Raw genomic sequence first — 21,059 nt, 5'->3', positions numbered from 1 at the left:
GGAACTCCAGCCGGTGACCTTTTGTTGTTATTTTCTGGGGTCAGAGGTGATACGCCTGATTATTGCCAGGTGAGGCATTTACAGCTTGTTAGACGGCAACTCTCTGGGGGTAAGGACAGTTGCAGTTCTGGTAGCCAGCACATTACGCACTCAAGAGGAGAAGAAAAAAGAAAGGAAAAATAATGCTGCTGCATTTAATGGAATGGGTTTTTGGACATCTGTGTAATGGCAGTTAATCATGGTGCCGGGGTACTTAAGCTAGCTGAAGTACAGCCCCTGCCCCTTTTCCTATTAAATTAATTTCCTCGTTTCAACAACTGTTCAGATGAAAAATGTCCTGGCATCATCTTTGGTAATTACCTGCGTTCTCAGGCAATGCACTGTGACGCGGATACGGGGATGTCGGCTAATGAGGAGAATGTTCCTCTCATAGGTGGCATTTAGCTTCTCAGTGGAAGTTGACTTCTCTTTATAGTCTTACTTTTATAATTAACTTATCTCCAGGGCTGCATTCATTTCATCATTTGAGAAAAACAACAAATTTCAACCACTGTGGCTGGCTAAACATCCATCAATGCTAATGCTAACAGAAACGAGCAACAAAGCTACGCAGTAATGACCCCAGGAACCGTGGTCATGGAAACAAGCTGCCCAAGAGCAGTTGTGCTTAAACCTGAAATGGTGACCAGCAAATGTTGCAGTATTAAATAAACCAAGCCTTTTTCATTAGTTTTATAACATTAGTGCTTTTTGTCCCTGTTCTTCTAGCTTTGTGGGGACTTTTATGACATAATACAGGTTGTTGCAACCATGTATCTTGAAAACCATTAAGGAAACGTGAGAGAGGGCAACAAAAGCACGTTAGCATGGTGGGAATCCGGCCTGGTCTTCATCAACAATGAACTTCACACTCCAGACTCTTCATTTCACCATTCCAGGTGGATAAATGATCCTCAGCAGGACGATTTCATTCCGTAAATCAACAACAGGAAAACATCTTTAATGGAGACCGAGATTGAGTTCATGCTCTAAGATTGCAACTCTGCCTGGTTTATTGATTGAAATTGCTTCAGTTTTTATGAATCCATTAGCAATACACGGTTGCCAAGCAACAGAGAATGCAGTTGTCAGCATCAGAGAAGGGACGCTGCTTTCATCTGAAGTGACAACGAGGGAAATGAAGGTTCAATCATGTTTAGAGGACCTCTGCTGTAAATAAGGCTCTTCAAGGGATCTTCTGCATAAAGACCATTTCTTAATAGAACAAAAAGATTCAATCTGCAAAGCTCCGTCTGGCTGAGCGATGAAAACCCCGAGAAAGAGCACTGAAATGGTCTTCATGTTCAGGCACACAGGCGTTGTTGCATGTGAGGGTGTAAAATTCAGGACTGAATCCTCGTTTCCTAATGTCCTCAGGTGTGGATGCACCTAAAAAGCCTGTTTGCAGGGACACCCAAAATTTAAAGAAGTTCTTTTAAAGTTACGTGCTACTAGGACAGTTTCCGGCGCCGCAGCAGGTCCCTCCGGCTGATGGAGCTCAGGGTTTGGGTGCTCGGATGGTTAACTGTGCCTATAATAATCTAGAAAACTGTAAAATAAATAATTTGTTCTGCTGATTCTCCCTCGTTCAGCACTGACCTGGCAGTGAACCAACCATCTGAAAAAACAGACAAACAAAAAACTTCTGTAAATTTACAGGCTGACTCCGAAATGTTTTTTTTTTTTATCCCTTTATTTTCTAAGCCAAAGCGGTCCGAGGCTGCGTGCATGCACGTGACATTTGTTCAGAGTCTTTATGTAACCTTCAGCTGCAGATATTTCAGGTGTTGTGTAACTGCAAAAATAGGTTTTTCCAGTCCATAGGTTGAAAATGGACAGCTGATGGTTTGTGACGTTATTTAAAGAATAATTCTGCCGATATTTTGGAAAACAACACTTTTAGATTCATGTGATAAATGTCACTTTACAGAAAAAAAGATCACAGCCTTCACACATGAATAACTCTCTATTCCTTTCTCTCATGAGTCATTCTACAACAAATAGGTTGTGTGTGTGTGTGTGTGTGTGTGTGTGTGGGGGGGGGGGGGGGGGGTTCAGGCAAATTTCTGTTTTAATCAGAGGGGCTTTATGCCTCGGAGATGACACATCTCTCAATTTTCTGCTCCATCTCTCCCCCTGTCTCTTTTATGAGCAGCCGTCAGGGACACGATTCCATTCATTAGCTTGTAAAACGAATACTCGTGTGTTTGTGAACGACAGTGAGATGCTCGACCACGCGCACATGGAACAGGGACGTGGACCCCCCGGGGGGGGGGGGGTTCATCCGCAGCAGTTGCACCTTTTGACGCTATTTTGGCATCGGCAGAGACCAACAGAATCCTGTCAGATGCAGCGACAGAAGCGAGCAGCAACCAACTGTGGGAGGAAGAGCTGCCACTGCGGACAGCTTCCTGGCATCGCTGCCACCCGTCCTGCCACTGCAGCAGCCTGCCGCAGCCATCGGGGACGAGTGACGGCGCCTCGGCAACAGTCAACAGCCATCTGAGCTAAGACCTAAAGATCTCTGTGCTCATACTGTAAATCCACCTTTATTTTATTTTTTTTCCAATCAAGTGGCGCCACAGAGGCCACCTTATCATGTTAAACACACCTGAAGACCAGATCCTTGTGTCCACAGGAAGAGCGAAGGCACTTTGAGAGTTATTGCGCCCCTAATCAAAGAAAGATGTTGGGCAGAACAATACCCACACAGCTCAGCCAATTTTCTTCCCTCTTGAGGACACCTAAAAACCACTCTCCTCACACCAGTCATGACTTGTTTCTGCTCCTGAGGTGGTACAAGTCAATAAAGTCAGGTACCAATAGTCCCGATTCCCTAAGGCCGCACCACAATCAGTAGCCCTTTATTCATGTATCTTTGCAGTGGATTATTGCATATTGCAAATCACAAACGAGGCAATGATCGTCTAAAGCTGTCCCTGAAATAAACCCCCTAAAAGAACTTTGCACCCTCAGTTGAGAGCACCGTGTGGGCAGCACGTCCACATAGTTATGGCAACACAGTCTCCACCTGAGTCTCCTTCATTACTTTCCAGAAATTATTGTTGTTGTTCCCTCGAAGCAATTTGCGTGGGCTTGCCTGTTTTTAACCTTTTTTCTCCCACGTCGACTCCTGCAGTAAGAATATGTGCAGCACCGCATCCCTGCAGGGCCCCGGTCGATGCCACAACTCACAGGGGTCAACAGCTGAGCCGTCAGCGGCGCGCTCACACTTGCATCTCCTAAGAGTGGGTCAGATCAATACGGGGAAGAAATCTAATACGGGTACTCACCCACATTAATTCAGGATAAGCTGTTTAATTTCATGCCAGCATGAATCACAGCAGCTAAATTGCAAAACAAAAAGCAACAAACACTATGCTGTAGTTGATTTATTTAAGAAATGATGCATGAAATGTTCCCAAGGCAATCGAAAAGGCTGCAGCAAAGGACTCTCCTGCCACCTAGTGACAAATCTGGTAGGCACACGTAGGTAATTGTATGTCATTCGTATTATTTGATGTATTTTATCAATGCAATGTTATTATTATTATTTAAAAAAAAGTGTTTTTAATATTTCTAAGATTTAATGGACTGGAACAATGCACAGATATTACTAAAGAAAGTACAATCAACTTTGACTGAAGCTATAAATTACTTTAGAGCTAATTTCACGGTTTTAAAGTTAATTTAAACTGAATTAACTGTGAGATACGCACTTTCCGGCCCACTGTGACAGAAAACTTAACGGTTATTTTGTTGACACGGATCGCGTCTCTGATTGGTCAATCCGAGTCCGTCTCCCTAAGTGTTCCCCCCGGAACCATGCTGCATGTGTAGCCGGTAACAAAAACGGCCTCTCTGCTGTGTAGCTTTAGTAAAAGGCTATTTTTAAAGCTACGTTACACTGTTCAATGTTCATGTTTTGGACTAGTCGTGGAAACCGGGTGATTTACTGCTGCCTTTAGTGCCGTTTGTGCATTTACAGGTAGGTTCTTTCCCACAATCCATCCCAATTACGTGCTAGCATCCTCGCCAACATATCGAGTGATCACACAGGTGCTCATTTTAGCTTAAGTGTAATAATGCTGTTGTTTTTACACAGTTTGTAGTCTCTTTTCAGACATTGAGGCACGCTTGTCTCTTGTGGTGTTGTCAAAATCTCTGTAGTTTCGAAGTTAGCATCAGTTGTAGCCCCGACTTAGCTACGATGCCGTCAAGTGTGAGCACATCATAGCACGGCTGTTTACCTCGATGAGATCTAATATTATAATATTAGATCTCATCGAGGTAATATTCTAATTCATTTCCTCGTCCCGTTCTCTTGAGATAGGGACGTTTTCAGAGGTCTGTGTTTCGTTTCACGACATTTCAGCCCATGGCAACATGCTATAATAAAAAACGAAAATTAAGATGTGCTGTGTGTATATTTACCATAATACCATAAGAATGACGGTGCACATTAGCAGCAGCGCGTTAGAAACCTAAAGATACATAACTCTAAATCCAGCCCTGTGCTAAAAGTCGATTTTAATCGTTCCATTGGAAATATTAAGGTTCAAGATATTAACCTAGGAATCATATGTGACCTTGCAGGTGTAGAGTTAATAATGCAATATTAAAACCTGGGGGTTGTGTCTTTTCGCAGTCATGTCTTTCCATCAGGATCGGGGAGCACACAGAGCGGGACAACATGGGTCCCCTCAGAACTACAGACCCGCCAACCTGAGACCACCTCCACCACAGCCTCCTGTCCCCCTGTACCACTATGATCCACAAGTACCTCCCAGTTCAAGTTACCATAGCAACAGCGGATACATGCACCCTCACTCGAACTTCATGCAGTACCCCCCACCAGCGCATTCTCAGACTCCTGGTGCTCTGAACCAGTGCCCGGTCCGCCCACCGTTTCCCAAGCCTCCGGGCAGACAGGGATTCCCTGATCCCCCGCCACACTTTCCACCCCCTCCTCTGCCCAGCTCCACAGGAGGCCCCCCACCGCCCCAGGTTTCTTCTCAGAACACCTACCAGCCGTACATGATGCCACCTGTACCTCCGCCACCTATAACGCACCCGGGCATGCCTCCTCCCATACACTCTCCATCCATGAATTACCACCCACAGTACTCTATGAACTCCCCCCATCCACCTCACCCTCCTTTTCCACCCCCAACTTTCAGTCCTGGTCATGCTCAGAGCACCTTTGTTCCTGACCACAGCTTCAGGCACGGGGGGCAGTACAAACACGATAGGCCCGCAGACAAAAGGAGGTCGCCCGAGAGGGGGTATCGCCACGACGAGCAAAGGCAGAAGAGCTACAGCTACGGTAGCCACGGCGACAAGCATAAAATGGAATTTTTTGGCGACAGGAAGGATCGTGGCAGGAGTCCAGACAGGCGCTGGAGGACCGAAGGGGGACGCCATCGGTCCGAGTACGACAGGGGGCGGACGCCCCCTCGACACAGGAGCCGAGACCGAAGCAGGTGAGCAGAGTCGCCACTCGGAATCAGATTAACATGCGGGATTCTTTCTACCCCGAGTGTTTGTTCCCAGGGAGAGGTATCGGCACAGAGACAGCAGGAGGTCCCAGTCACCTGACAGACACAGGAAGAGACCACGCAGGTTTGTGCCATAAACCAGTTTAATCCAGTTCCTGGGTGTTAGTGTTGGTCCTAAGCGTGTTTGTTGTCCTCAGTCGCTCATCGAGTCGAGACAGGAAGCGGAGCCGCTGGGAGGATGAGCGAGAGCGACGGTCCGAGAGCTCGTCCGCTCTGAGCAGGGAGCGAAGTTATGTCTCCACCAGGAACCGCGATTCAGAGGAGCCCTTCTCTGAGGGCGAGCGGAGCAGCTTTTCTGCCAGGAGTCGAGACTCCGAGCAAGCATTTCCGGAGCACGACAGAGAGAGGGAGAAGGGAGACGAGGAGAAAGAAGAGGAAGAGCTACTGAAACCGGCGTGGGTCCGCTGCACACACGCCGAGAGCTACTACTCCAACGACCCCATGGACCAAGTGGTGCTGTGTCCAGATTACAGATGTTGTTTATCCTAGAGAGCCGCGGTTTTGTCGCAATCTATTTTTCCCGAATCTCCTCAGGGCGACTCGACTGTGGTCGGGACCAGTAAACTCCGGGATCTTTATGAACGCTTCGAGGAGGAGCTCGGGAGAAGACAGGAGCGAGCGAAGGCTGCGCGGCCAAAGTGGGAGCCGCCAAAGACCAAACTGGACGAAGATCCAGGTGAGTGGTCCCACCAGGACTGTGAGGTGTGGCGAGGTGAGGTAGTGCACGTTGTTCACCGCGAGAGACGGTAAATCCAGGAGAAGCCGCAGTGTGACAGGAAACCGATTTTATATCCAGATCTTGCGTTGTTTATATGAAAACTCATAAAAAAAGGTGCGTTTCTCTGTGCAGTGGTGTCATAACGGTGCAGTTGGACAGGGGCCAAACCGGACGGGGTGACACAAAACACTGAATAAGATTAACGTCCTCTGACAACAAACATCCTGGAGCCATCGCACCACGACACGCACGTGGTTAATCAAGGATTTGGGATGAAGCCACGCGCCCTGGTGTGAGATCAGGATCATTAAATCGGTCAAATATGACTCTGTAGATCACCGAAATAAAGCCGCGAGCTCTCCCGCTGCACACATTAGCGTGCTGCGTTCAGGGGTGCCTGATGGAGTCGGTACAGAGTTGACTGTATTTTCGCCACCCTGAGAGCGAGTTCAGGTTCAATTAAAACCCCTCGTGGTCGGGTGAGGGTTTGACACAGGTTTGCGCAGACAGCGAAGTCCTTAATTGCATTGTGAGCTTGTCCTTTGTGCTTCCAGGCGACAGCAGCAGTGAGTCAGAGTGTGAGTCAGATGCTGATGGAAGCAGCTGCTCCAGCAGCTCTGACTCAGACGTGTTTGATGTCATCGCCGAGATCAAGAGAAAGAAGGCTCATCCCGACCGCCTGCACGACGAGCTGTGGTACAACGACCCAGGGCAGGTCAGCTGGGCTTAACACACCAACCCTTTATTGTGCTGCATGCATACAGTTTTATTCCGGCCCTTTGTCTGGGTTTGAAAAGCTCTCTGGGAAGCTGCACAGGCTGGACTGTGAACAGAGCTCTGCAGCAGTATGAAAGCTTCAAACCTAACCAGATAGACGAGAGTAGTTCCGTGAGGCTGAACCAGCTGTATTTTCTGCCTTTCCTCTGGGTCAGTGCCAGTTTCTTATAAACGCATTAATTACACACGTAAGCTGCAGTAATATTAGGTACTCAATGAGCCCTCTTCATGTCTGCACGCTCCTGGTCTCCCAGTTGATTCATCTTGCTGCCTCGCTGAGGGTTCTGGGTCAGGAGTGCGCGCTTATTTGAGTTGCTCAGCGCGTTATTGGATGCTGCAAGACGCGGTGTTATTTTTAGTGCTTCAGGTCGCCGCTGATTGATCGAGGGGAGAATAGGGAAGGTAGTTTCAACGCCTGTCCACCAGAGGGCGCTAGCAGACCAGCAGAGCTTCCACTGAGCTTTAAAAAGGGTTTAGGACTTTGTTGTTTGGGGTCTTAACACTGAAAATTGTTGAGGAGTGTTCCTGCCAGAGTTTGAAGTGGCCGTGCCGGCACTGCCGGTGGGGAAAGCGCTTGTGAAGCGCTGATTTACCTATTTTGCTTCTGTCCAGATGAATGATGGTCCCTTGTGTAAGTGCAGCGCCAAGGCCAGACGTACAGGCATCCGCCACAGCATCTACCCAGGAGAGGAGGTACGACAGGGCCTGAATAAATCACACCGTCTTAACCTCGCGCGGTGGGGGGGGGGGGCAAGGACGTTGTCCTGCTCTGCTTAAACGTGTTCACGCCATGCTGGACGCCAGACCTTTACTGTCTTTACATCTGATGCCACTTAATGCCACCGCCCGCTCCCCTGCTCCGTATGCAGATGACCACAGTGCTGCGCTGACCGTGCGCACTGGAGGAAAATGGTCAATGAAAGTCATGGATTACTTAATGAGTGTGGAGTTTTCAGAGAGGTTAATTAACATCAACCTTCAGGTAAACGCTGGCTGCGCTGGATTTTTCTTTCTCGAACTCACTTTCCAGGCATTAAATTGATATTTAAAAGGACTTTTTGCATCTTATGAAATCTATTTCTTGGGTCTCGCCCCCTTGTTAGTCAATTAGTTGACTAATTGCTCGTTACTATCATGTTTGACCTTTGTGTTGCTGCTCAATTACTTGGCTTTAATGGATTTATCCATTATAGAACATGCGACCGTGTTTGTTTCAGGATGTCGGGTCATTTCTGTGGTGACTGCACTCGTTACTCGTTTGCATTAACGACGTTCAAGCGCACGTGGGAGATTCTGTCGTTCATGTACAAGTTTCTCACCTTCGAAATAATAATTCCGACACTAAAATGCTGCTCCACAGTCGGTGAAACAATGTCGGGCCATGAACAATAACGCCGGAAAGCTGTTCCACTACAGGATCACGGTTTCGCCTCCCACCAACTTCCTGGTATGACCCTGTTCCGTTTATCTCATCCGTCATTTTCAATGCAAAAACGTTCCATTTAAATGTGTGATTAAGACATTTGGCATCAGTGGCTAATAGCATGTTGCTAACAGTGATGCATTTGTGTTTCAGACCGACAGACCCACGGTGATCGAGTACGACGACCACGAGTACCTGTTTGAAGGCTTCTCCCTCTTCTCCCACACTCCTCTCACTAATGTAGGCCTGCTCCCTTGTTGTGCCTCCACAGTTTTGTCATTAATTGGCACCAGAATGTTCGCGGCGCTGGCAGGAGGATATTTGTGAAAGCCTGCGGCTTGAGGCTCAGTTGAGGCAGCCGTGCTCTAAAAGTTAGTGTTTTGAATCACGTTCACGCTCCGCTCGTAAAGACGACCTCAGAAAATCCACCGGCTATCAGGAATGCAGGCTCTTTGTGGGCTGCGCTGACCTTGTCGCCATCTCCGCGCCGCCCTGCGTCAGATGGCCTGTCAAACGCCAGCGAGGACTTCAAAGGGGCTTTCTCCGGCTTTGAACTGACCAACCGACAAAACTCCCATTTTCTGGAAATATCCGGCGACTTGTAGCTGCTGAGGATTAAAATCTGATTTGAAGGGGCTGATTCGAGCGTCCCTTGATAAGAGCAGGGTAAATGCTTTGTGGTCGGGAGGGGAATTAGGAATGTGAGAGTGTGATGATATTAGCCTCCTGCTAGTTAGCCACTGGCTTGGACCGGAGTGGCTTCCAGGTTAATCTCTAAAAACGGACCCCCGGCGCTCTGACAACAAAGAGCGTGTAACCAGGGAGATTAAAGGCGGACGGGCAGCTTATCTGTTTAGCGAGATTTCAGTTACTTCACTCCCAAGTGTGTGCGGACACGGAGTGTTTTGTAATTGACCCCAGGTCGCGCGTGTTTAAACACTTTCCTGGCACATACATGTGCAGATCAGCTTTTTAATGAGTTTTCCTTGGAAAGCTCCAACCTCTGTCACAGCCCGCTGTAATGACTCAACCCTGGCTTTTCTTCCTCCCCCCTTTTCATCATCACAGATCCCATTGTGCCGTGTGATCCGCTTCAACATAGATTACACCATCCACTTCATAGAGGAGATGACACCAGAGGTCGGTATCAACCGTATCCCCCCTTTATCTCCTGGCTCCCCTCTCTCACCTCGTTTTTGTTTTTTTTTAATCTCAAACGGCTGAGGCTAACCCGCCCAGCTCAGCGCCTGTGTGAGCTCACCTGCTAATCCTTGCAGAAGAGCAGGAAGAGATTCTTTGCAAGCTGCAGAGGTTGATTACGCTGATAAGGTGGCTTATGTGATAAAGCGGGAGAAGTGGATTTCCTTATCAGCCATACTGTATCTACATTAGCATACTGGGTGTTACACCTCTTCCTTTTGTAGCCTAACCTCACACCTCTGCGGTTCTTTCTCACCCGTGTCCAGAACTACTGTGTGCGCGGACTCGAGTTGTTTTCTTCCTACCTGTTCCAGGATGTCCTCGAGCTGTACGACTGGAACCTGACAGGTAACGCTCCGTGACTCGGGTGTAATCGGTCCAGTTGGAGGCGAAACTTGCCGGTTTGAGCCCAGTTTTACTTTCAGCGGCGTTTTAGTGGACTTGTTTTAAATCCTTGTCTGAATTATTATGACGGGCTGTTCTCTGTCCAGGAAAAAGAAACATTACCCCTCTGTTCTTGTCACAGGCCCAGAGTTTGACAATGACTCCCCTGGATGCTCTCAGTTCCACTTCTTGCCCCGTTTTGTCCGATTTTTACCAGGTAAGACTCTGCACACTTTAATCGCTTGTCTCCCTCTAGTGGTCAGTGTAGACACAGCCCTGAGGCCAAATGTAAAGAACATTATTTGTAAATGTAAGGTACATTATTTCCATTCCTGGGTTGAGTCAACAGTTCCTCATCCGTCCACGTGGGGGTGCTGTTGCAGCGCAATAACCTCGGCTCAGGTTGTTATGACAGCCGTGCCACCTACCTTCTTTTCCATCAAAAAAACCATTTCTCTCCTTTTACCCCCTCCACTCCTCCAATTTAGTCTGCTACAAACACTTATGTACCTCTTTTACAAAAACCCTTTCAAAAAACCAAAACTCAAAGCCAGTCCGGCGGAGTGATGAAATCGGCGCGGAGTCTGAGAGCAGGCAGAGTTCCAGCGACGGCGTTGCGACGCCGCTTCAGAGCTGCGTGCTTCTGATGCTTCCAGGGCCCAGAGAGGTCTCATCCACTCCGCTTTCATTTCAAGACTGAATCACGGCCCTAATTAAACTCATTCTTCTTTGAATTAACTCTCTCAACGTAGAGCGGATTCATTTTTCAACCAAACACCTTTTACGACTCACTTCCTGGTCACATGGGTGTTTGTTTGTGATGTCGTCTCTCAGATGGAGGGAAGGAGGTGCTGTCCATGCACCAGGTGCTGCTGTACCTGCTGCGCAGCAGCAAGCCTCTGGTCCCCGAGGAGGAGATCGCCGACATGCTGCAGTGGGAGGAGCTGGAGTGGCAGAAATACGCGGAGGAGTGCAAGGGCATGATCGTCACCAACCCGGGCATGGTGAGGCCTTCTGTCGTTTCAAGGGCAGGCGCGAATAAGGTCGTCGGTGTCAGTCTCTAACTCCGCCCGCTATCCCCTCAAGGCTGTTTCTGCCGTCCACGTCTGTTCGGTCTGAAGCTTCTATTTTACGATGACACTGTTTAACCTTCCTGTCTGGCTCATATTTTAAAGGATGCGCGCTGAATGTGTGTTGGGTAAAAGGTGAAGATGTCACCGATAGCTAAGAGGTTGTGTATGAAGAGTGAAAATAATTGTCTAACCTTTGGCGTGGGTGAGTTATTGAGGCGACGTCCCTCCCTGGCAGGAGCCAATATCAGGGTTTCAGGTGGGTGGGTGTGTAATCATCTTCCAGACATGCAAGTTAGAGACGGAGGTTGCAAAGAAAGGGTGAAATAAAGTTCAAAAAGGAGAAATGGCCTTTCTGTTTGTGGCCTCGCGCTGGTCAAAGGGGCGCTCGCTGGTGCAGCCGCAGCAGCTTGATGCTAATCAACCCCGCTGAGCCCCAGCAATTATTTCCCACAATGGCGCAAATGTCACCGACCTTTTGACGTGGCGTGCTGTCTCTATCTTACTGTTTTTGCCACAAACGTAAATAGAGCAATCACGAATCCTCCCATCGCTCCAATCAATCCTGATTATGTTGCTCAAAGGGGTGAAATCAGTTGTCTGGGTGACCTTGCGCTCTCAATCAGTTAGCGCGCACGCAGAGGGCGACCGGAGAGCGAACGCGGTTAATGTCAAGGTGGGTTTGGGCCTCCAACCATCTGCTCGTCATCACCGGCGCTGCAGCTCCGTCCTCTGATCCGCTGCTAAAGAAGACACCTGACAGGCGAGCTGGGATTTAAGAGGACGTGTCGCCTGTCACTCTCTTCTGTGATAGGAGTGTCAGAGAAGTTTACTCTACTTTTTCTGTCACCCTTTTATCATCGTGCGCTACAAGGCTGATCTGCTATTCCCGTCCTGTCACAGACGGTGCGACGAGGTGCATTGGGTTCATCTTTTTACACGCCGGTGCCTGTGTGAATGTGTTTATGCTCTGCCCCGAATCAATGCTGCGGCTTTTGTTTACGTGTAGAAACCAAGCTCGGTGCGTATCGACCAGCTGGACAGGGAGCAGTTCAACCCAGACGTCATCACCTTCCCCATCATCGTTCACTTTGGAATCCGACCCGCTCAGCTGAGCTACGCCGGAGACCCCCAGTAAGATCACACACGGGCACATGCGGACGGTACAACGCTGCAGCCAGTTAGCCTGATCACACCAGGCTACTAGCGTCGGCGTCCTGATTGTGACAAAGTAGGAAACCTTTGCCTCATATGCCTCATATCTTGCCTGTTGAAACTCCTGACATGTCTCCTGTGCCGCTGTCATCACCTCGACTGTCATCTTGTATGCTAACAGAATCAGCTAGCGTAAACTGGATGCTATGGTGACCTAAAGCATGTAATTGTAATGAAAACGCAGCAAAGAAGGGGGCTAAATAATGTTTCCATGACTTGTAAATGTCAGTGCTTGTTTGTCAGCCACGGTTCACTCGGCGGCCTCCTGGGACGGCTGTATTTCATTCAGCAAATGGAGGAAGCAGAGAAATAAAAAATATGGTTGAGCAGGAGGCCAGAGCGGCGTGACATTTCCTTATGCAACGTCACGGGTGCTGAGGTTCCTCCTCCGCCGCGGGGGCCACTGTTGATTTACGTGAATAGCAACGCTGCAGCAGGGAATACTGTACTGTGCTGCTGCATAATTACCTAAAAACAGGGTATTAGATCATCCTCAGCAACAACCGTTAGCTCTCCTTCTAAATTTAAACCTGCGGCGGACCTCGCCTCAAATGAATGGCCTCGTCCGCCGCCGTCGGGGAGGAAAGGTGGTGCTGCAGGGGAAAATCTGCCTGTGATGAAGATGCAAACAAGAGGATGATCATTAAGAAATCCATTTAGGCAGAACCCCCCTCCGCCGCTCCCCCGCCGCTCCCCCGCCGCTCCATTTTGGCTGCCCGTCCTCCGAGCTCTTTCATCCCCGCGCACCCCTCCGCCGTGTCAAAGTTCTCAAAGAGACAGATGAGGACAAATTTATGGATGGACTGGGACATCATTAACCAATGCAGAAACAAGTAGTAAGAGACCAGCGGAGAGGATTTCCCACCACTGCTAATGATGCGTGTAGCGAGGGCAGAAGTTGCCGCTGATTGCGGCGGCGGCAGCGTTGCCACAGAGAGAGAGGCGGCCGGGGGGGGGGGGGGGGGGGGGATGCAGCAGCCGCATCATCAACTGTTAGAAGACTAAAGACTCCGAGTTCTTTCAGGCCGCCCACTGACAGCAGGGTCGCCGCTGGAGCTCCGCCATAATCGATGAAGCAGGAATTACAACGGGAAAGAGGCGTGGGGGTGGGGCTAAACAGGACCCCTCCAACGAGCCACAAGATGCGCTCGCTGACCCGCGAATCCAGAGCGGCGAGATGTCATTATTTAGTGTCGAGCTCACTTGGAAGAAACGTGTTACCTGCCGGGGTAGAAAAAGCAGGTGTTTCACTGGGAGATGTAACGCCGCCTTTCTTTCAGAGGGCATTTAGGCCTCTGAATCGCCCCCCCTCCGCGCTACGCTAGTTTAAAATGTTAATGTAGCGACCGAAGGACCGAGCCGTGCTGCAGGCGCGAGGCCTGAAAGGCGCTTGGCGCCGGTGGAGCTGGCGTGGAAGGCGTATGCTAATGAAACATGCGCGCGGAGTGTCGAGCGCTGCGCTGCCTCCCCGAGAGCTCGCAGCGGATCTGCAGAAAGGTCACCGGAGCGGACGGGGGACGAAGGGGCCTCCCAGGCTGGCTGGAGTCTCTCTCCTCCTCTGTCTCTCTCAGCCCAGCTGCTGCAGCACGGTGGCGGAGGAAAGCTGATCATCGAGGCAGTAAAGCCGTCTCATTCCCTCGTCTCGCGCTCTAATGAAGTCCCCGCCATTAAAGCTCTATAATTCTTCTATTCCACAGTGCCCCCCCCCGCTTCTCTCGCTCACGTCCTCTTCCTTTATGTCTCCCTGCCTTTCACTCTGTCGGTGCACCGTCCTGCAGCCCAGAGTCGGCCGCCGCTCCCCCTGCAGTGGTAATTGAATAACTCTGGGTAAATGAGGAGAAAGTTCCCTGAATGGCAGCCGCGCGGTCACGCTCGGCCCCTCGGTGCATCAATCAGGAGCTCCGATTGATGGGTGGGGGGAGGAGAGAGAGAGAGGTGCGGGGAGGTGGCGCTGAGTTTGGTGGCGACGATGGAAACGGGAGCGAAGGCAGCGAGGGTTTCTGGGAAATTCGGGGAGCGTAGAGAGCGCGGCCCGTCAGAACAGCTTCAGAGGAGAACAAAAAGGCTGCGTGCGGAGCAGCACCGTCGGTTCAGACATCTGAGAGACGGAGAATCTCCTGCGTCTGTTGCCCTCACACACAATGAGCCGATGCAATAACGGCCGCGGGCAACTGTTAAATTATGTTTAATGTCAGGCGAGCAGGGGGTGAAACATTGATTTGCTGCCCCAGCTCAGTAGAGGTAGGGGGGGGCTGAGGAGAGATGGACTCCGCTCCCATTGACACCTCCTTTTGTACCACTGACAGGTACCAGAAGCTGTGGAAGAGCTACGTGAAACTGCGCCACCTTCTGGCCAACAGCCCCAAGGTCAAGCAGATGGACAAGCAGAAGCTGATGCAGAGAGAGGTGGGTAGAAGTCAGAGTTCCTGTCTCACGTGGTGTTTTTCATGATCGTGATCCCGCTCCTTCACAAATGGGTGCTGTTAGACCTCTTTGGGTCTTTTCTTTAGCTGGAAACGTTAGCCTTGGTATTTCTTTAGCTGCAGCACGATGCAGATGAGTTCGCTGCTCAGTAAAAGTGGCTGCAGCAGCACGTGAAGGTCAGTGCACCACCTGGGATGGAGGATGAGGAAAAGCTTTAGCTTTGTTGAGCTAACGACCATGCAGCCGCAGGGAGTGGAGGATTCAGGTGAGCTGTGTGTGGCCAGACTCTCTGCCGCGACTTCTCCGGGGTAGAGGCAGCCTTTCCCCGTCTGTGAGCGTTTGCGTGGAAATCCAGGTTGCTCCTCTGATACATGCTGAGCTGATGATGACCAGGAACTCTGGGCTCAATTAGCCAGTCCCTCAGGTTGCTCCGCAAAGCCGGCTGGCTAACAGGGCCTGACGATCCCGCGGTCGGCTGTGCAGCAGAGCAATCGGTGGAGCAGAACACACACGTTCACCGTTAAGGCTCCGCCACAAACAGGAAGCGGAATCGGAAGCGTCGTCCGATCGCCGAGTCGACTTTTGATTTTCAAAATAAAGCTCCACTTGAAACGCTCAGACCCTTTCCGTCAGTTCCAATAAACTCTGAATGTGACGTATTTTTACCAAGTCCGTCGTCCTTTTTCACGGTCGAACAGTCATTCCCGCCGCGTCAGTGCTCTGGCAGGGACTCCAGCTTGGAGTCGTCTCTTTCAGCGTGTGGATTTGGGGGATTTTCTCCCAGATACGAGACGCTGAACTCACAGATGTTTCGGCGTTTTCTGGCCTCGCGATGCGTCGCCGCTTGAGCCAATCATCATTTGGTGACGTGAGCTGAGCTCAAGGCCCCCGAATGAACTGAGCCCAGCATCACGCATCCACTTCCCTCCTTAATCCAGGAAGCTCCAGGGTCTTTATTGTTTGATCTGAACATGAACACACCTGCAGGAACGCGTGGCGGCGAGTCAGGCGCCGTGACTTGCTCCTCTAAAGTCAGCGTGCCCACTTTCATATTTTAATGACTTGTATTTTTGTCCAGCCCCTGACCCTGAATAACAATGGGTTTATATGTTGCTCACACTTGGGTGCGATCGCTGCTTAGCATATACACGGGCTGGAAGTGTCGGCGTGCGTGCGTGCGTGCCTGGTTTACATGTGCGTGTGGGCGGGTGTGTTCACTTTGATGCACAGTTCAAAGTAGGATGGCATTATTTATTCATGCCTTTGTTGTTCTTATGTCCTCCACGAGTCAAAAATTCCCGGCGTTCCATTTTAGGCAGCTCACGACGAACACCGATGCAGTCGATAACAACTCCACGCACTCCTGACGTGCACAGCCCCATTTAGGAGGTGCAGCCCGTCGATACTTCTACGTACTGGGTGGTTATTTGCAGCCCCCCCCCCTCTCTCCGCTTTGTCTGAATTTCCAGGTATTTGCTGTCGGGACGACACATGTATGTTGGTAATGATTTCTGCTGCTGCTGATGGAGGCGCCTTTAGGCTCTTGGACATCATTCTTTAATGGGCATCAGCTCTTGTGTCTGGGACCGAAACATTGGTCCAGCCAGTCCCAGCAGCACCACTGCCCACAGCCATGTTGACCCAGTACTGGGCCTCAATTAGCCCAGACTAGCCGAGCTGTCACTCTGCCTCCCGTTCCACTGCTGCACCACATGTTTTTTTTACCCCCAACTTCAGAGGTTTCACCCTATTGCATGTGCCAACCTGTCTGGAAGTATAGGAAAGTGGGGGTGGGTGTTGGGGGACGGGAGCTGTCCCCGAGGGCTGCGCTCTACAGCGGATCAATAATTGACTGGCGGGTTGTTTGGCAGGAGGCACTTCAGAAGATCCGTCAGAAGAACACGATGCGTCGAGAGGTGACGGTGGAGCTCAGCAGTCAGGGCTTCTGGAAGACCGGCATCCGCTCCGACGTCTGTCAGGTAACACCTGCCAACCGGGGACCAAAACCACCGCATTGACGTGCGCCCCCACACTGCGGCGCCCGGTCAGGGAGGGACACATGCATGCTAATGACACTCAGAGGTGCAATTATTTATAGCGACACCAAGGTTGACTTGCTCAAAGGTCCAAACCCGCCCGCAAATTTCCAGCCCCACAATAGTTTATAAAAGTGCAAATGCGCACTTTATAGCACCTGAAAGCGCTCGGCACTTTTGCTGCTAACTTATTTAAAGAGATAAATTAATGATCAGTGCTGACACCTTGACATGCGAATGTGGTATCTAAAAGGCCGGAGCCTCAGCAGTTCAAACAGCACCCAGCCAATGAACCCGCCTGGAAGCTGTCCATGAAATATTAAAAGCTACTTTAAAACTGACCCAGAGCCAAAGTAAGGAAATGCTATGGTGGTGCTTTGGATTGTTTAGAGTCTTTCCATACCGTGGCTCCAGTCTCGGGGTAAACCTGCGCCTTATATGGCTCAGGGAAGCGTCAGAGGATAGCATCAACCTGTCGGAACATCCTTCGTTTATTAGATATTTGGACACTTTTACCTATTTCCACAGGAAATAATTGCCCGTCTTCATCTCGGATCACATCTGCTGCGTCTGTATGCAGCGGCGCAGCCCGCAGCCGATGCATCCGGAGATGAATGACAGAAAGTTCTGGCACACCCGCGCGGCAGACCTCTCTTGCAGCAAGGTCTAGCAAAGATGGATCCGATCCATAATTGCTGCCCAATTATATTTGCTTCAAGCTGTATCACGGCGGCTAATTGGCTCATGAATAATTTCAGCCGAAGCCACAGCGGCGTGCTCTGCACAACGCGCGACACAGATGAGAGATTATGGCTAAACTGACCCGTAGGTTCTTCATTTTGAAAGCACAACAATATCTGCCTCCTCATTACTGACACCGCTCGCAGCACCAAGGTTGTTCCGCTTGAAAGCCTCAAGGACCAGGCGCAGCAGCGAGACCGCGCTCAGTTTATTCCTTGTAAGTGTTTAGTCTTCCCGGCTCCCGCGAACCCCCATCACATCCACGCACAAGTCGGAAGTTGATAGGAACCATCCGGCTGGAGTTCCACTTCAGTTCAAAGGATTAAAGCGCAGAGACTAAGGAATAATCCTGAAAAATCATTAATATTAGTTGCCAATTGGACAACAAAGCCTGATGAGCTGCAGTAAGATTGAAGAGGAGCTGATTTTAGTGGTTTCATCACTGCTTTGGAGGGATAATCTGAGGTTTGGAACTTGACTAGTGAGGATATGAAGCGCTGCTCGCGGCATTTGTAGGACGTTCTGAGGCTGCTGTGTGAACTGAAGAACAGCAACTGGCCGTTTGAAACCACGCTTTCATCCGGCGTTGGCGTAACATGGGTGCGATGATACATGAGAGAAGTGGAGGGTGCCGCTTGCACGGAGGTTCTGGTGAGCTTCAAGAATAATGCCATTTTCTTAAGAACCGATGCTGACGGGTTTATTGATTTAGCGTTGTATGTTTTTCTCTCAAATGTCAATTGAATCCATCCTATTTACAAGAAGTCAGACATATTAAACGTCATTATGGGGAAGAGACAATACTCACGTTGAGAAACGCTCTTTTTCACAACATCCTCAGGCTAAAGAAAGGAGAGGAGAAAAGGCCCAGTCCAGTCTGGGAGTTTCCCCCAAATCATCAGTGACTCCCTAGTTATGACTATTTCAATTTAATGACCACATTGTCAGGAGGTGGTGCGCCGCACTTTTCTTGTTAAAACAACACATTCTGACTTCTGGTTAACAAACTGGTCAAATGACATCCGTGACATCATATTAGAGATTTCCTACCTTTTAATTACCTCGGCATCAGGTCTAACAAGGCGTTGCCCCACCTCTTTACCCACACACACACACTGAGTCCCCAGCTGTCATCAGAACAGGTTAGGAGCTGTTGACATGACCAGGGCCCGGCTTTGTTAATTGGCTGCTTAACAAGGCCTGAGGACGGTGTCACCACAGCCCCCATGACGGCCCCAGGGCTGCATGGCAGCGCCACTTGTAGCCTGCCGGCTCTCAGGCTCCCCTTCCTCAGCAGCATTAATTAAAACACACATGGCTCCCTCTGCTCTCGTGTGGTTGCACGGGGTTAATGTGCACAGCAGCCTTTGCTACAGTTTCTCTCCCACTTGATAAGATGCCGCCAATGATTTGGCAGATCGGCTGCGACTGTCATTTTTCCTCCTTCTTTCCTCCTCAGTGTTAGACTCTGATTTTTCTTTTAAACTTTATAAGGGTCATGGGGGGGGGGGGCTGTCAGTGTTTGTCCAGCATGTGAGTGTGTCAACATATAGGAATGGGCTTCGATCTGACGTTCCCGTCCAGCTGTGAGCCTCCATCGCTCCCGCTCACGGCGCCGCCATCGGGTTTTTGATTATTTCATCTCCCCGTCGCAGAGTAGCACTTAATAAATAATGACTGGCTGATTGATTTCTCCTTCTGTAGTCCCTCTATCAGCCTTCTTTCTCTCTTTTTAATCTCTATCACGTTCTCCCTCTGAACTCATTCCTGTCACTCTCCTTCTTCCCGCTCCCCGTTCCCGTGTTTACCCCCCCCTCTCTTGCCTTTCCTCCACAGCACGCCATGATGCTGCCCGTCCTCACCCATCATATTCGATACCACCAGTGTCTGATGCACCTGGATCAGCTCATCGGCTACGTCTTCACGGAGCGCTGCCTCCTACAGGTAAGACAGAGTCATGGCAGCTGCCTACTTCCAGGCTGATGTGCCTCTGCCCTGAATCCAGCTGCATTATTTAAAGGCTGGCATAGCTGATAACTAACCAGATGGATCCGGGTCGACAAATCCCTACTGGTCTTTTAGGAAAGGCGGAGATAGCTGCATATAAATGCATTTTGGGCAGGCACTTCCTGTGAGATGCAGGTGGTTAGTGTTTGGCCTCATTACTATGCCCATTCCGCCTCTGCTGGGATGGTTCGGTTGGAACGACGGGCTGGAGAGTCAGCTGAGGTAAACAACACACTCAGACCTGAGTCAGATCTCTGGTCCAGTTCTGAGCCCCAGCAACAGCAGACAGGACAACAACAGCCTCTCCCATAATGCCTGCCCTTCCCTGTCAGCTCCTCAGCCCGGAGCCGCTCAGAATAAGCCCCCCCCGGCTGCCTCCAGCAATATTGAAGAGCTGTCATAACGTGATACATTAGAAATCAATTTGATGTAGCCTATTCATAGTTTAAAAGGTGGAAGGATGCATCGAGATGCCCAAGGCTACGTGTGTTTATGTGCCGGAATTGCTGGCATCGACCAGCCATCGGCCTCACCGCCGCTCGTCTAATCACGAGCCTTCGTCACGAGCTAACGAGGAGGGGCCGCCTGCTGCGGGGCCGACTGACAACGAGTCGCAGGCCCGTCACGGAGGAGGCGCCGAACTTCAGAGCCGTTCCTGCGCGTTAGCATTTCATACGCTTAATTCAGCGGCTGTGGCGGCGCCTTGTTGGATGTGAGGTCAGGTTTGGGATCCTTTCACTCAGGTCATCAATACTCATTTCCATGGCTGCATTAATTTTAATCTCCGCTGGCATCAAGCTGAGTGCGAAAGCTTCACTCATGCATTCGTCATCATCGATCATTAATTTTCATTTAGACCTCAGGTGCTGTAATAATAGGCTCGGGTAGCCATTATTCAAAGCCAGGTTAAGAAATTGAAATCAGATATTGTTTATTCAGTTGCTTTTCCCCCAGTCGGGCTCTGACGTGCACGTCTACGCCGCAGCTCCGTCCTCTGAGGCGTCTGGGCGAAGTCAGGGCTGTCGGCAGTTAGCCGCCGCCGTTGCTAAAATGGCCCGGGTCTGAAGTTATCATTGCCGGGTTTCACAGCACCTTTCCTCCCCGCTTGACTGCACACACACACACACACACACACGCGCGCGCATGCAGACATGCACGTGCATGCATGCACGCACGTTTTCCACCCAGATTGGTTTGGACAGAGCAGCGGCAGGAGGGCAATGGTGCTTGTTCAAACAGCCCTGCCCGATTGAGAACTGATTTCACGTCCGCCACCGGTTCCCATTTGCCTTCGCTCTGATGGGATGATCACATTTAATGGGTTGAATATTTTCCAGTGGCGCTCTTTCCATTTCCAGCAGGAGAGAAAATGGTACACACTTTGATGATATTGTAAGCGAAGTGTTCTTTGATATCAGGTTTGTGTGCTGCGAATTAATTCATCTCGGCTGTAGTGCCGGATTCAAC

General features: G+C 50.2%; 1 protein-coding gene across 4 annotated transcripts in view; it reads left to right on the top strand.

Annotated features, from left to right (window-relative positions):
- Positions 1 to 3,847: 3,847 nt before the first annotated feature.
- The window catches only part of drosha (drosha ribonuclease III), a 50,377-nt gene continuing 33,165 nt past the window's right edge, over positions 3,848 to 21,059 (top strand). For all 4 annotated transcript variants that reach the window (XM_029842604.1, XM_029842603.1, XM_029842606.1 and 1 more), the window contains exons 1-17: positions 3,848 to 4,027; positions 4,688 to 5,522; positions 5,593 to 5,661; positions 5,735 to 6,050; positions 6,132 to 6,273; positions 6,870 to 7,030; positions 7,705 to 7,785; positions 8,453 to 8,539; positions 8,669 to 8,755; positions 9,584 to 9,655; positions 9,982 to 10,063; positions 10,242 to 10,316; positions 10,934 to 11,103; positions 12,179 to 12,303; positions 14,691 to 14,790; positions 16,680 to 16,787; positions 19,422 to 19,529. In XM_029842604.1, the coding sequence (XP_029698464.1) occupies positions 4,690 to 5,522; positions 5,593 to 5,661; positions 5,735 to 6,050; positions 6,132 to 6,273; positions 6,870 to 7,030; positions 7,705 to 7,785; positions 8,453 to 8,539; positions 8,669 to 8,755; positions 9,584 to 9,655; positions 9,982 to 10,063; positions 10,242 to 10,316; positions 10,934 to 11,103; positions 12,179 to 12,303; positions 14,691 to 14,790; positions 16,680 to 16,787; positions 19,422 to 19,529 (2,616 nt within the window). In that variant the 5' untranslated portion in view covers positions 3,848 to 4,027; positions 4,688 to 4,689. The remainder of the gene's footprint in view (positions 4,028 to 4,687; positions 5,523 to 5,592; positions 5,662 to 5,734; positions 6,051 to 6,131; positions 6,274 to 6,869; positions 7,031 to 7,704; positions 7,786 to 8,452; positions 8,540 to 8,668; positions 8,756 to 9,583; positions 9,656 to 9,981; positions 10,064 to 10,241; positions 10,317 to 10,933; positions 11,104 to 12,178; positions 12,304 to 14,690; positions 14,791 to 16,679; positions 16,788 to 19,421; positions 19,530 to 21,059) is intronic.

Source organism: Takifugu rubripes, chromosome 10, assembly GCF_901000725.2.
Source record: "Takifugu rubripes chromosome 10, fTakRub1.2, whole genome shotgun sequence".
NCBI classification, from domain to species: Eukaryota; Metazoa; Chordata; class Actinopteri; order Tetraodontiformes; family Tetraodontidae; genus Takifugu; species Takifugu rubripes.
This window is presented reverse-complemented; position numbering and strand designations above follow the sequence as displayed.